Source organism: Frieseomelitta varia, unplaced genomic scaffold (assembly GCF_011392965.1).
Source record: "Frieseomelitta varia isolate USP_RPSP 00005682 unplaced genomic scaffold, Fvar_1.2 scaffold_723, whole genome shotgun sequence".
Taxonomy (NCBI): Eukaryota; Metazoa; Arthropoda; class Insecta; order Hymenoptera; family Apidae; genus Frieseomelitta; species Frieseomelitta varia.
The window spans coordinates 72772-86835 of NW_025110505.1; the positions used below are offsets into that span (position 1 = coordinate 72772).

Sequence of the window (14064 nt, forward strand, 5' to 3'; positions counted from 1 at the left end):
CTTTTTCTTCCCGTTGGAGATTCTGTGACTTTGTTATAATTATAATTAGACGGCGAATCTTTACGCATTTCTGAGGGGAGAAGTATACACAAAATGTTCGAAATATGATGATATTTAATAGGTAAATAATTGGAACATGAATAGAACTAGTACACAGGAGGCGTAATTATTCTTTGATTTAAAAGAAGGAGATCTCAAAGTGCAGTTTGACGCACACACGTTTTTCTTTATCTTCATGTCTAGAATTGCTCGTGTATGTATGAGGATATTTGAAATTAGGATGTTAAAAAACTTCAACTATTACTTCATTCATATCGATTGAGAAGAAGAAAGTTTGTCGTTCTCTCGTCGATCTCGAAATTTGACTATATAAAGTTTCCATCAGCGTCAAAATAGTAACTGATCCGTCAGTCGTGCAAAGTATTAAAAAATTTCAACTATCACTTGTGATTTATACTAAGCAAAAAAGAATTTGATTTTTTCTTTTCTTTCCCTCATAGCGACCAGCGTCAAGCAATTAATAATAAAAAAAAAAATTGGTCAACGAATCATTCGAAATATCAAAGAACTTTCAAATCACTCCAATTACTTTAGTCGCAACGAGAAGAAAAAAAGGACTTTGTCATTTTGTTAAAAGTACAATCTAAAAATTTGGCAAAGGCTTACGGTTTTAGAATAACCGAGATTAATGAATTCAGGAACAAAAATGAAAGCTTTCGGCAAACGGGGAAATAATAATTCGATATACTCGCGCTTACAAAGGGAACGCGCGGCACAGGGTGAAAACATGTTTATGCAATGATAAATCAGACGACAATTTACTTTATAACATATATATTTATTTGAGCTTTAATTGCATTTTAAAATACAACCGAAATAATTAAATAATGACAAATCTGGTAAAATGGTTTCAAGAGTCGCGTATACATGATGCATATCTTTGTGGTTGCGCATTTGTAAGTAGGTAGGTACTTTTCGAGCGTATTTTTCGCACGGTTGGCTATTTCCTCGTTTTTTTTTTCCTTCTTCTTCTTCTTCATCTTCTTCATTTCTCTTTCGTTTACTTGTATCCGCGAGTCGCGTACGCGCGCTGCGTTCGATTCTGCGTTACACGCGTTACAATGCCGCGTGTCGCATCCACGTAGACCACATTTCTTCTCTCTTCCTCTCCTTTTTTTCTCATGTCCTCATTCTCTCCCTCTCTCACTCTCTTTCTCTCTCTCTCTCTCTCTCTCACACACACACACACACTTTCTCTCAGCAGTCGTATATAATTACAATAATAATATTAATGTTATCGTTATATCGATAAATACTTTTTAAAGTCCGCGATGGAAGAATTAGAGTTTACAAGAAATACGTATACAAGTGTGTGTTCCGCTCCAGAAAAAACTGCGCTCAACTCGTCCTCGAACGCGCGTAATCACCGGCCCATCTTCGCCGCAATCCTTTTTTTCTCATCTCCTTCATTCTCTCTCCCCCATCCACCCCTCCTCTCCCGATACTTCTCGTCCCTCTTCGCGTTCCTCGCGTTTCGACGTCACGTGCCCCCTTTTGTTCACGCGCGATCGCGCTTGTCCGGATTATCAATCGCTCTCTCTCTCTCTCTCTCTTTCTCTCTCTCATTCTCACTCTGTCTTTCTCTCCCTCGCTTCATAACTTTTCGCTGCTCGTTTGCCCCCTCTTTCGCTCTCATGCAAGAAACCACGCGCGCACGCACGCGGACAGAAGACGAATTTCGCCGAGGAAATTCGGCCCCGGTCGCGCCAATTGTTTCCAGCTGATGATGGAGTGTCCTTTCTCTTACCTTTTCCCTCTCCTTTCTTCTCCCATACTCACTCACTCTCTCTCTCTCTCTCTCTCTCTCTCTCTCTCTCTCTCTCTCTCTCTCTCTCTTTCTGCGTGTGTGTTTCTCGCTGCTCGTTTGCTCATTCGTTAATCGTATAGAGAATAATCGTAATCGTAATCAATATACACGGTATCCGCGATAAACCCGAGCGATAGTAATGACAGTATTTTACACTTAAAACGTCGCGTCGACTCGCACGGCGCAATAAATATTATTTGCACAAAGAAAATTTACAATGGTCTACTCGTACGCTACGAGCGAAGGAAAACGATAACGTTTTTGAAGGAAGAGGCCGCGTCCCCCTTCCCCCTTCCCCCTCCTCCTCCTCCTCCTCCCCCTTCTGCCCCCCGTGAGCGGTGCCCTAAAACACACCGCGGTCCTCGCTGCTATTGCACCGTGTTGTAGTTGCTCGTTGCTCTCGATGCTCTCCTTTATTTTCTCTCTCTCTCTCTCTCTCATTTTCTCTCACTTTCACTCTCTCTCTTTCTCTCTCTTTCACTCTCCGTTCTCGTCGTCGTACCCCCCTCCCCCTCTCCCGGTTCTTATCGCGAACTCTCACTGGTTGACTCTGGTTTTTCCCTTTCCTCTCTCGCTCTCTCTCCTTTTTTTCTTTTTTCATTTTTTTCTTTTCGGACGAGGTTCGATTCTTACCCCCTCCCCCCTCCCCCCCCCCGGAAAAAACGCGATCTCACCGGCTTCGCAGCTCTAAGTATCAACAAAGAGATTCCTATACAAGGGCGGACCCCTAGCCTAGCCTATGCGCTAATCAACTACGCTCTTACGTTCTAGAGGTATACATGCTGATCTGACCTTACGACAGCTGTGTGTGATAGGTTAAGCCTCCCTGTCCTACACCTTGGAAAAATTTTAGTCTCATCCTTGCTGCCATACTTCTCTCTCTCTCTCTCTCTCTCTCTCTCTCTCTCTCTCTCTCTTTCTGTCTCTTCACTTGTGCAGATTCACCCACAGACATACACACAGACATACACACCATAGATTCCCATTCGCGCTCTCGAGTCACTTTCTCTCTCTCTCTCTCTCTCTCTCTCTCTCTCTCTTTCTGTTTCTCTCTCGACGCCGGTCGTAAATGTCCTTAAGTATTTATAAAATCACAAACTTTGCCGCTCGCCGAGCCCCTTTTGACTCAGCAGTGCCGCGAGATATGGTGGCATCACAATTTAATCAACGCACGTTCGACAATCAACCCCCTCTGTCCCACATTGTTCGTCGCGCGACTCGATCGTCCCGATGTCGACACGAGTGTGTTTCGAGTTCGAGTCCGATTGAAACGGCCCACCCGCCGAGAGAGGGAGCCCCCTCGACGGGTGCAAGGAGAACACGGAGAAGGGAAGAGTTGGACGAAACGACGAAGGAGCGAAAAGATGCGTTGGGGGAACAACGGAACAACGGAATCGCGGTTCGGACGAACGAAAGGGATGGATGTGGGCCCATGGAGGCGGAGGAGGCGTCTCGAAGGAGGTGTGAAATTAGGTGTTCCGGTCGCGTCGCTTAGTTACAGTCGTTACAGTATAGATACACTTATGTACAAGTGGCACCGCTACTTACGGGGCTCGGACTATACGTACTTGCTGGACAACTGTTTGGCCAGCTCCGTATACTTGAGAAATTTCGAGTGCGGACTCTCCTCGAGAGGCGAGGCCGCTGACTGCGACGGGCTGCCGTTCGCCTGCGGAAGCGGCGGCGACTTGTTGCGCTGCGACGTAGGTGGTGAGGAAGAACTATGACCGGCCGGCGATGGCCCGGTAGCCGACGTCTGTGAGACCGCTGCTGCAGCCGCTGCAGCAGCAGCAGCCGCGGCTGCAGCAGCTGCTGCTGACCGGCCGATCGTCAATGGGTCGGGGATTACACCATCCTTGACGAAGTGCATCTTGGACAAGTGATGCCTGTAGGCGCCCTTCGAGATGAACGGTGTGTCGCAAAAGGCGCACTTCATGATCGAGTCGGCGGTGACGACGGCGTCGTTGCACGCCCAGCTGAACGCTAGAATCGCTCCTGGAGCCGTCCCGGAGCTGGGCCCGGTCGCGCCTACACCGCTTCCAGCCGCTGCGCTAAGACCGGACGCAGATCCAGGACCGCTGCCACCAGATCGGGCCGCGCTGCTGCTCGTTCCTCGCGTTTCCGTTTTGTCACAAAGCTTTTGCAGCGCAGCCAACGGGTGGCTGCTGGTTTTCCGTCCCTGAGAGTCGATTGCGTTCGAGCTCGAGCCTCCTCCGCCGCCAGCGCCACCGCCACCGCCGCTACCACCACCACCACCACCACCGCCGCCGCCTCCGCTTCCTCCGCCACCGGACAGACTGTCGAACATGGAAGAGAGCGCGCCAAGGCTGCTCGAACCCTTTGTGTCGGGTGTTCCGCGCGGCGTTACCGACCGATCGCTGCTCGTCGGGCTGCTCGTGCTGTTCCTGCAGGGGCTGCGCGCAATTTGCTCCGGCTGGCCGCTCGATCTCGGCGTTGGTGGGTTCATACGAGGCGACATCACCTCCCGGCCTTCCTCCGATCCTTCGTGCAGGCTGCTTCGTCGATGATGATTGAACGAGTTTTGTTGATCGTCCTCGTCCCGGCAATCGTCCACGATTTCCTTCTTCACGAACACCTCCGAGCGATTCGTTTGCGACTGCGACTGCGATTGAGGCTGCTGTTGTTGTTGTTGTTGTTGTTGTTGCTCGTCTTCGTTCGCCACGCGCTCCTCCGACTCCTCGTCTCGTGGTTCCTTCTTCACGACTACGTTCGTCGTTGCTGTCGCTGCAACGGAGGCAGAGGCGGAGGCAGACGCAGTCGTTGTTGAATCTTCGTCGCCGGATTCCTCAGTGGTCGGATGGTGGCGGCCGGTGGACAAGTTTTGCGAGACTAGCTGTTTGTCCGGCGTGACTCGGTGATGGTGGGAATGCCTGGTATCCACCGAGTGCAGGTCCACGCGTCTCTCTGGTGTCATCGTGTCGGTTCTACCGGCGCTTCCTCGTTCCGAGACCGAACTCGACTCGCTTCCACTGCGTTCCCGCCGTGCGGCCGTGCTCGTCGCGTAGTGTTGCTGCTGCTGTTGCTGCTGATGTTGCTGCTGATACGAGCGTAGAAGGTTCATCGTCTGCGGATCGACCAACGGTTTCGTGTAATCCACGCTCTCGTCGATGCCCAGCCGCTTCAAAATGCTGGTGCCCATCGGAGCACCCGGTTGAGCGTGATGCAGGCCCGGTGTTCCATGCCTGACGCGAGAGTCGAAACTTTTCTCGATCAGTTTCTCGATAGCGTTCAACACGGACGGCGATGAGCTACCGGTGGTCTCACCGGTGTTAGGCGTCGGCGTGTCCTTCCCCGGAGTGGTCGCATCGCTGGCCGACGACGGTGACCGATGGTGTCTCGAGGACACCGAAGAGCCGTCCTCGGTGACGCTCTTTCGGCCAGTTTCGGTCGGTGGCAATGTGGCAGGTAGGTGATTCGACATCAACGCGTTTTTCAGAAAGTTTCGCTGGTTCGCTCCCACGGTACCCGCGCCGATGCACTGGCGTATGTGATCGACGAAGATGGTCGTCTCGATCTTCTCACCGCACTTCTCGCACGTGATCCGACCAGCGTGCTTACCGAGGCTGTGGCTCAGCCCGGTCGCCGCATCTCCATTCTTGAACTCGTTCTGCGCGCGCTCCAGCTCCAACAGCTTCCTCACCGGCAGCGACTTTTTACGTTTCTCTCGCGTCTGTCGTCGTCGTCCGCCGCTCTCCGTGATCGAGCGCATTATGTGCTCTTTGTAGTGAGAGTTTTTCACCATGTGGTTGCTCAGTTCTTTCAGCGAGCTGAACGCCTGGTCGCACACCTTGCACGTGAGCACGGCGCTCACGTGGCTGCTGGTGGCGCCGGAACCAGGACCGGTGGTGTTACCAGCGTGTGGTCCGGACGCGCCACCAGCCGCTACCGCGCCGCCCCCACCGCCGGTGGCACCGGTTACCGATCCGCTGCCTCCTCCGCCGCCACCCCCGCCGCTTCCCCCACTTCCACCGCTGCCACCCTTGTTCTCGTCCGACGACTTCCACGAGATGATCTGCTCCTGAGAGATGATGTTGGTGTAGTGCTGAGTCTGCTGCATGTGCGACGTCATCTCGGCGAGCGAGCGAAAACTCTGTCCGCACCACATACACTTGAGTATCTGCCTGGTCTGCTCGGCGCCCTTGCCCAACCAAACGTCCTGACCTCTCACCAACTTCCTCGGCAGTGGCATCGTCTCTTTGATCAACAGATTCAACTCGGATGGACTCTGTTTGCTGCTCGGTGTGCCAACGGCGCCCGAACCACCGCCCCCGCCACCCCCGCCGGACCCACCCCCGTTGTTTCCGGACCCGACGTTTTGCGGCTGGTGCGGCTGGTGCGGCTGTTGCTGTGGCGCTGCGATACCAGCCACGCTCGGTGGCTGCGGATGGAGCGCGGCCGCTGCTGCTGGCACAGGCATGTTCACGCCGCAGTGTTTCGCCTCCTTCATGTGCGTCGTCATCGCGGCCAGCGTGGGGAAGCTCTGCTTGCACCACACGCACTTGAGCACGTCCTTGGCTTGGTCGGCGCCCTTGTTCAACCAGTGGGACTGCCAGGCACTGTGTCGGCTGCCGGACGTGGTACCAGCGGTCGCATTGCCAGCTACCGCTGCTGCTGCTGCCGCGGCTGCGACTGCTGCTGCACCGCCCGCCCCGCCGCTCGCCCCCGCGCTCGAACTCGATCTCGCGAATAGATCCTCGCCGCCAAGCTTGCTCAGTTCGCTCATCTTCTCCAGCGCCTTGGTCGCCTCGCTCGGCTGATACGACTTGTCCAGCGCCACGGACGGCGGCTTCATCTTGCCGTTCCACAGTTGCTGATGATGCTCCACTACACCGGCGGTGCTCTTCGGCGAGAGTTGCTGCTGACTAGTTGCCGCCGCGGCCACTGCGGCCGCAAAGTACGGAAAGTGGGAAGCGACCACCGGCGATGTCCATGGCGAGACGACCGGTGGTCGGCCGAAACCTGCCGCGCTTACAGCTTGGGCGGCCTCCTGGTGGGCAGCGGCGGCTGCAGCCGCCGCCGCCGCTGCTGCCGCGCTGCTTGCCGACAACCTGGACGACTTGCGGACTGGCAATGGTGGCGAGTCTTCCGGGCCTGGTCGCTTTCTGCTTGGTACCGACAGATCCAACGGGCCGTTATTCGCCTCCGCGGCGGAGGACGGAGTTGGTGGCTTGCTCAGATTCAGTATCTGCTCCTCCTCGTCGTCCTCCGTCGATGACGCTTTCCTCGTGCTGAAATCGAGCACGGCAGGCAACGGTGTGGCCGATGGCGAGACCTCGCCAACGCTGCTCGGCGAGACGAGTAGACCGGGGGTGGCAGCCGGTGGTGAGCACGAGGACGATACCAACGGTGACACGGAGCCGCGCGACAGCGGCGAATGGCCGAGCAGCAGTCTCTGGTGGGTCTGTTGCAGGTACGCTGCCATCATTGCGGCCGAATGAGGCGGTAGCAACGGATGGCTGCCGAGCGGCAGCTGCACGATTCCACTCGGGCTGACCGGGCTTGCGCTGCTCCTCGTTGCTGGTGGCGGAGGACTTCCGGTCGCCGGGCCGGACGATTCCCGAGAATCTCTGGAAGGACAGCGCGGGCTCATTGGCTCTCTGAAAGCATGAAGCAGAAAGGGAAGGCTGATTACACGGCGCGACACGGTGGTGGTAGCAGGAGGATCGGGTGGTACTCGCGCGGCGAGAAAGAACAAAAAAAAAAAAAAAAAAAAAAAAAAAAAAAAAAAAAAAGAAACAAAAAACAACAGAGCAGGTGATCGATACCCTGTGTCAAATCCTACGGTCCCCTGTCGCGTGACTCTTGTGCACTCTATGTGCGCGTTGGAATCGCCTGCTGGTGATCGAATCGAAAGACGAAGCACGCGAGGGAGAGAGAGAGAGAGAGGCAGAGGGAGAGAAAGTGAGAGAGGTGGAAGTAGTGTGTGCAGGCTTGTCGACGGCTCGCTCGTAACTGACTGCCTCTGACTGAATGCCGAATGCGTGCCGCTGAGAGACGAAAGGGGAGCAGCAGCACGACGCCCAGCACGCATGCAGGGGAAGTTTTCGATGGGCGGCGGCGGGGCAGCGGAGGACACGGAGGCGCCACTGCCGCAGCCTGCCACCGGCACACGCACCTCCACCTCCGCCGCCCCCGTTTGGAGCTGGTGCGGTGATGCAGCAAAGCGGTACCCGGAGCGTTGGTGGGATCGTCGATGCAGACCGACGCGTAACACGTGCCTATCTCTATTAGCTGTATGACGTCGCACGGCAGTCACCGATATCGGTCTCTGGCACCGGCTTATTTATCCCTCCTTCGTTCCATCATTCTCTCGCTCGCTCGCTCGCTCGCTCGCTTTTGCACACGAACACTATCATCCGCCTTTCTCTGATACAATTTCTCTCTCGCTCTATCTATCTATCTGTCTATCTATCGTTTGTGTTTCCTTTCGCAGAGCAGCGAACAACGCGACGTTTACACCGTTCTCCGGCTGGCGCGCGGCACGTATCCGTGACGATTCGTTGCGCTCAAACAACGGGGAATAGCGTACAACGTGTGTACGTAGACACGAGGGGCGGCCGACGCCGGCAACTTCAAAGGGAAACGGCAGCGGCGCTCTCGTTGATTTAGGCGGTTTATGACCAAGCTGCGAGCAAAGCACCGGCTAATGACTTTCGGGCGGGGATCGTGCCCGGCCGAGATTTACATCCGCGCCAATTTTCAACGGTCGCGCCTTGGGATTCTTCCCGACAGTCTACGACTACTCTATGAATCGAGTTGGGTGCTTTTAATTGCAAGTTGCGTTGTTTCGAGAGGCCCGAGACGAAAGGGAAACAGAGACAGAGCTTCGTTCGACGGAGAAATCTCGGTGATCACGTATCGACGTTTCGTAGTGAGTTTCACCTTGGAGGATTCGAATCTCATCGCGAGATACCCGATCCTATCTCTCTAACAAGTATATACTTGTTTTTATCTCGTTTCGCTTTCGTTTCCCTCGAGAAGCGTGACCGAATTGAATTTTGGAACTGAATTTTTGAACCAGACCCGGCGGATCGTATCGGGACATTTCGAATTAGTTTCTGAAATGTAATTAATCATCGAAGCACAAGGAAGCAATTTATACATTTATAAATTCTATTTCTACGTAACAGAAAATTATACGTTCAACTGGAGATGTTACATTTTATAACAATACTCTCGATGGGTGTCAAAGAGTTCGTATACTTTCATCGAATTAAAAGGAACTATCTCTAAATAGCTTCTGTGTTGTCTGCTACCACGAGAAGGTACATTTTCAAAATTCATTTCATTCACGTTTGTACGAAATTCAGTTCGAAAACCAGAGGGAGAGAGTAGAAACGCGACGATACGGATTTTTCAGTCTTTCTTTGGAATACGCGAGACGATGGTTGGAGTGAATCGTTACCTGTCCGGCGGTCCAGTGTCCCTTAAAATAGCAGGATTCAGTCTCGCGGTTGCGGAAGGCGGCGGAGTGGGCGGCGATGCGTCCTCGTCGTCTTCTTCGTCGGTCGCGTCCCCATCCTCTTCCTCTTTGGCTGCCGTCGTGCAACCCCTCTCGCTAGGACTAATTAGGCCGTCATCCTCCACGCAGTCGCCTTCCTCCGCCTGGAGGTCCGCGCCGGGCCCTGAGCCTTCGACTCCGTCCTCCCCTGCAATTTCAAAAATCGTACCGATCGTTTCAGTAAAATTTTCGACGAGATCGAGACGAACGACGACGATTTGTTGCAAATCATGCTACGGTGGATTCTCGATTTTTTAGTTAATCGCGACATGAAAATTTTAACATTGGAAGCTGTCAAACTTGTCAGTGTAACATTCTATTTTCGATAAGATTTTTCTCATCGACTCGCGTTCTATCTATTTTAATTGTTATCTATGTTAAACTTGTGATGATGTACGCGTGGAAACATCTTGGTATCCACGTATTAAAAATCCAAGTGTTTCATGCGTATCGACACTCGGGTTTCACGAAACCTACGTCACTTTTCAATTTAATTCTATTCTTTTCGTTTTTTTTTTCGTGTGACGTTGACGCACGTGCTCTAAAATATCGAGTCAATATTGAGTCGAACTCCGGTGTTATTATCAAGAACAAAAGGTACAATTGTAAACAATAAAATATTAACGAAAAGACGGTGAACTCGGAGAAACAGATTTTCTAATTCCATATTGTCAAAAGAACTGAAAACTGATGAATCTAGTGAAACCAACGATTCACGAGCTTTGCTCACTCGATTTCACACACGAGAATTTTTACAATTTTCGAGGAAAAACGAATACTCTCAGAAATCACCTTCGAAGAAGTCGAAGTAGAAGCTTGACTTGCGGACCATAACGAGTGACCAAACGAGTGCACAATAATTCGACGCTTTTTTTATTTTTTTAAACTCGTTGGTATGTCACTGGATAGAAATTATCGAGGCGTAAGCAACTTATCATTTGTTTCGCCTGGGTTATACTTAAGTATACTTAAAAACTGAGGAAATATCGCAATTTTGGGACGAAAAATTCACGTCATGAGACCAACTGGATCGTTGTACATACTTTCCTTTCTTTTTTTTCTTCTTTTCCTTACAGAGTTACATCAATTTAAATTATCGACCATCGTACTGTCATTGTGTACTGTATTTTGCGTCATGAAACCTAAATGTCGATACACATGTTTCAACAACGTACAGATCTTCAACGAGAGTTTGATCCCCCTTGGACCGTCAACTCGACAGAGCGATAACGAACGTAAAAATCAAACTTCAAATACGAAATTCCTCTCTGCAGGAGTTGTTTCTTTCCAGTTGACCCCGAATCGAGAATCCAGCGAAAGAAAGGGAAAGAAATAAGAGATCGACGCGTCTCGTAACCGCTCGTCGTCTCTGCGGCTGAATTTGGAAACGGAGAAAGCCGCGAGAGGGTGGTGAGAGGTTGGAAAAGGACGCGAGGACGGTTGGCGTAACACAATGCCGTTATCGGTTCATTTATCGGTCTTTCGCCGGGGCCACGACGCGACGTCGACGCGGCGAACGACGCCGCGGCGACGTTACACGCCGCGCTGCATCGAGCGTGTCGAGCAAAAGTCATCGCGAGCCATTGTCGTTGCGACCTACGGACTTCCGTTGCCCTTCCATTTGTGACTCTTAAACGAATCGAGCATTCGAGGACCGAAACGAGGCCTGTCGACGTGTTTCACGCCTGCTACACCAACACGTACACAGGCACTGTTTCGCGAGGCGAGATTGTGGCAGGTGGTCGTGATCTGGTTCGTTCGAGACACACGTAAAGACAAAGGGCACCCGTTGGTCAAATAGTCGCGTTTGCTGTTTGAGAAGATAAAAACTATTGCGGATCTAACGATAATCGAGTATTACACGGATTGTAAATGCAGGGAGCTGTTCGGTGCTCCGAGAAGATGGCTAGAGAATGGCAAAAGAATTATGGTAAAACGTTATGGGTACTCTAAATGTCAACTTCTCAGCTCCTCCTTAGACCAAATTTATTCTACGGAACCAGGTTTGTGTCCTACGTGTGTGTAACGTTCCAAATACCAACTGCTCTCTGTTATACGCTACTATCTCCTCATTCCTAAGTTTTTCGACTCGATCGAAGATCTTTGTTGCAACCCAGACACTTGGAAGCGTGTCCAAGCCACGTACATATGAAATTCCACTGTTAGAAGCTAAAAAAAACGGCAGTCGGTTGTAGTTAACAGACACGCTCTGATCGAGTGATCTGCTATTGAAAATTGCAGACAACGTCGGACTCTGAAGCAAACAAAGTTGTTCGTGCGTAGGCTTCTCAGTTTTCAACAACCCTCGACAACCGATTAAACGCAAACGTTGGATCAGACGCACGAGCTGAGAAATTGACACCTGCTCGTCTGCTCTTCCTAGAGATGCTTCGTCCCGAACCGATGGCATTCCGGATTTCCGGCCGAACCGAATGGCTCCACGCCATCTTGTCCCGCGTTGACGCTTGTCCTCAGTCCGAGATGGCGCAAGAACAGAGTCTCTCCTCGGGATCCCGGGGATCACTCGGGGGTCTTCTCTCCTCGGGAGAGAGCAGGAGCAAAAAGGAAGAAATAGGCGGAAGGCAGTCGCAGCACACCTCCCTTCCGGCGAGGGGTGGGGACGGGCAGAGGACGACCGAGCACCGTCCTACTTTGCCGACTGGCCAACCAAACGATCGTTTGTTCGCCGATGGGCCACGGGAGGACGAAGGAGGGAAAAAGAGATCGCGCGTCGATCCCGGGGCCGAGGCATCGGCAACTAATTACGCAGATTTATGTCCCCATTGTCCATTGTCTCGGCTGCGTGGCCCTGCTGCGACCGTGAACGGATTCGATGGAAGACGAAGAAGCCCCGTGCCTGTGCTGGTATCATCGGGTACCGGGAGGTGTGCTCTTCCCGGAGGAGAGGAGAACGAAGGCAACGGACCAACGACCGCGAAGACGGCCGGCGTCGACGATGCGAACGCTCGCGGGTAAAAAGGGAACCGAGGTGGGCATCCGTGGATCGGTTGGAATCGGCTCCGGGTCCACCGAGAAGGGATACGACGCGATGCGACAAAACTCGCGGACCAGGGCGGACCACCGGTTCTCCATTCGCTCCGCCCGCTCTCCCGGCCGCAGCATCCCCCGATCCGTGCTTTTTCCCTTCTTTTCGCTTCAGTTTCGCCCACAGAATCCCTCGTTCGCGTTTTGCTCCCCCAGGTAAACTACTCTTTTCCTTCTTCTTCTTTCTTTCTTTTCTTTTCTCAACTTAGTGGTCATTTCAATCGCGCGAGTTCCTCTCGTCCCGGAACCGCGTGCACCAGGATGTCGCGCTCCGCGCTCGGAATGCAAATGCTCGCGCCACAGCGAGGCTGGAGAGTAGCTAGGATGCTTCCGCTGGCAGGTCGTTAACGAAGGAACTAGCACGGGGTTGCGTATTCACCGGTCCGGGAGGATACACGACGAGAGGGTGAGAGAGAGAGAGAGAGAGAGAGAAAGAGAGAGGGAGAAGCGTGTGGCGTACGGAGTTTCAAACGGGCCGAGTGCTCTGACACCGGTTAACAGATGCTGCCGCGTGATATCCAGCGTGCTCACCGCCACGGGAGCGAACGTCGTGGCGCTTCACCAACCACTGGATCCTACTGGATGCTAGGCTAACCGACCTGGAGAGCTCCGGGTAACTCTGGTTGTTTGCCAGAAGTTGCAAACTTCGTTTTTTTCAACGATCTTTTCTTGCGCAACATACGAAACCAACATATTTTAAAGAGGGAACTTCACCACCGTTGAATGATTTTTGTTGCCTCGCCATTTTCGTTTCAAGTGTTTGAATTTAATTTAATTATTTAAATTGATTTTGGTATGATCTGATTGTCTTAATTGTTGAATTTAAAAGTGCAATTTTACACGGTGGATACTGTTGCAGCATTGTATCAGATCTATGTGATTGTATGAAGTATGTACATACGTGGTATTATATGGACATTGTTATATTAGGTCTATATAGTTTGATGAAGTTTGGATTTGGTTATTATTATATTAGATGATATTAGTGGTTGTATGAGGTGTGAATGTATTATTACATTATTATGGATGCAAGTATTATTATATTAGATCTATGTGGTTATATGAAGTATGGGTGTGAATGTTATTACATTAGAGCCATGTGGTTGTATGGTGTATATAATGTGGACATTGTTATATTAGGTCTATATAGTTTGATGAAGTTTGGATTTGGTTATTATTATATTAGATGATATTAGTGATTGTATGAGGTGTGAATGTATTATTACATTATTATGGATGCAAGTATTATTATATTAGATCTATGTGGTTATATGAAGTATGGGTGTGAATGTTATTACATTAGAGCCATGTGGTTGTATGGTGTATATAATGTGGACATTGTTATATTAGGTCTATATAGTTTGATGAAGTTTGGATTTGGTTATTATTATATTAGATGATATTAGTGATTGTATGAGGTGTGAATGTATTATTACATTATTATGGATGCAAGTATTATTATATTAGATCTATGTGGTTATATGAAGTATGGGTGTGAATGTTATTACATTAGAGCCATGTGGTTGTATGGTGTATATAATGTGGACATTGTTATATTAGGTCTATATAGTTTGATGAAGTTTGGATTTGGTTATTATTATATTAGATGATATTAGTGGTTGTATGAGGT

General features: G+C 50.9%; 1 protein-coding gene across 3 annotated transcripts in view; it reads right to left on the reverse strand.

The window, feature by feature from the left end:
* Nucleotides 1-2197: 2197 nt before the first annotated feature.
* The window catches only part of LOC122535441 (protein tiptop), a 59687-nt gene continuing 47820 nt past the window's right edge, over nt 2198-14064 (reverse strand). The window contains exons 2-4 of one of the 3 annotated variants that reach the window (XR_006308173.1): nt 9294-9537; nt 2319-7485; nt 2199-2278 (exon numbers count right to left, since the gene is read on the reverse strand). Coding sequence is in view for 2 of the 3 variants with exons in the window: in XM_043666975.1 (XP_043522910.1) it covers nt 3426-7485; nt 9294-9537 (4304 nt within the window). In the remaining variant the exon portion in view is untranslated. Of the gene's footprint in view, nt 7486-7653; nt 7817-9293; nt 9538-14064 lie in introns of those variants that run through there. The other 2 variants (XM_043666975.1, XM_043666976.1) reach the window with 2 other exon arrangements.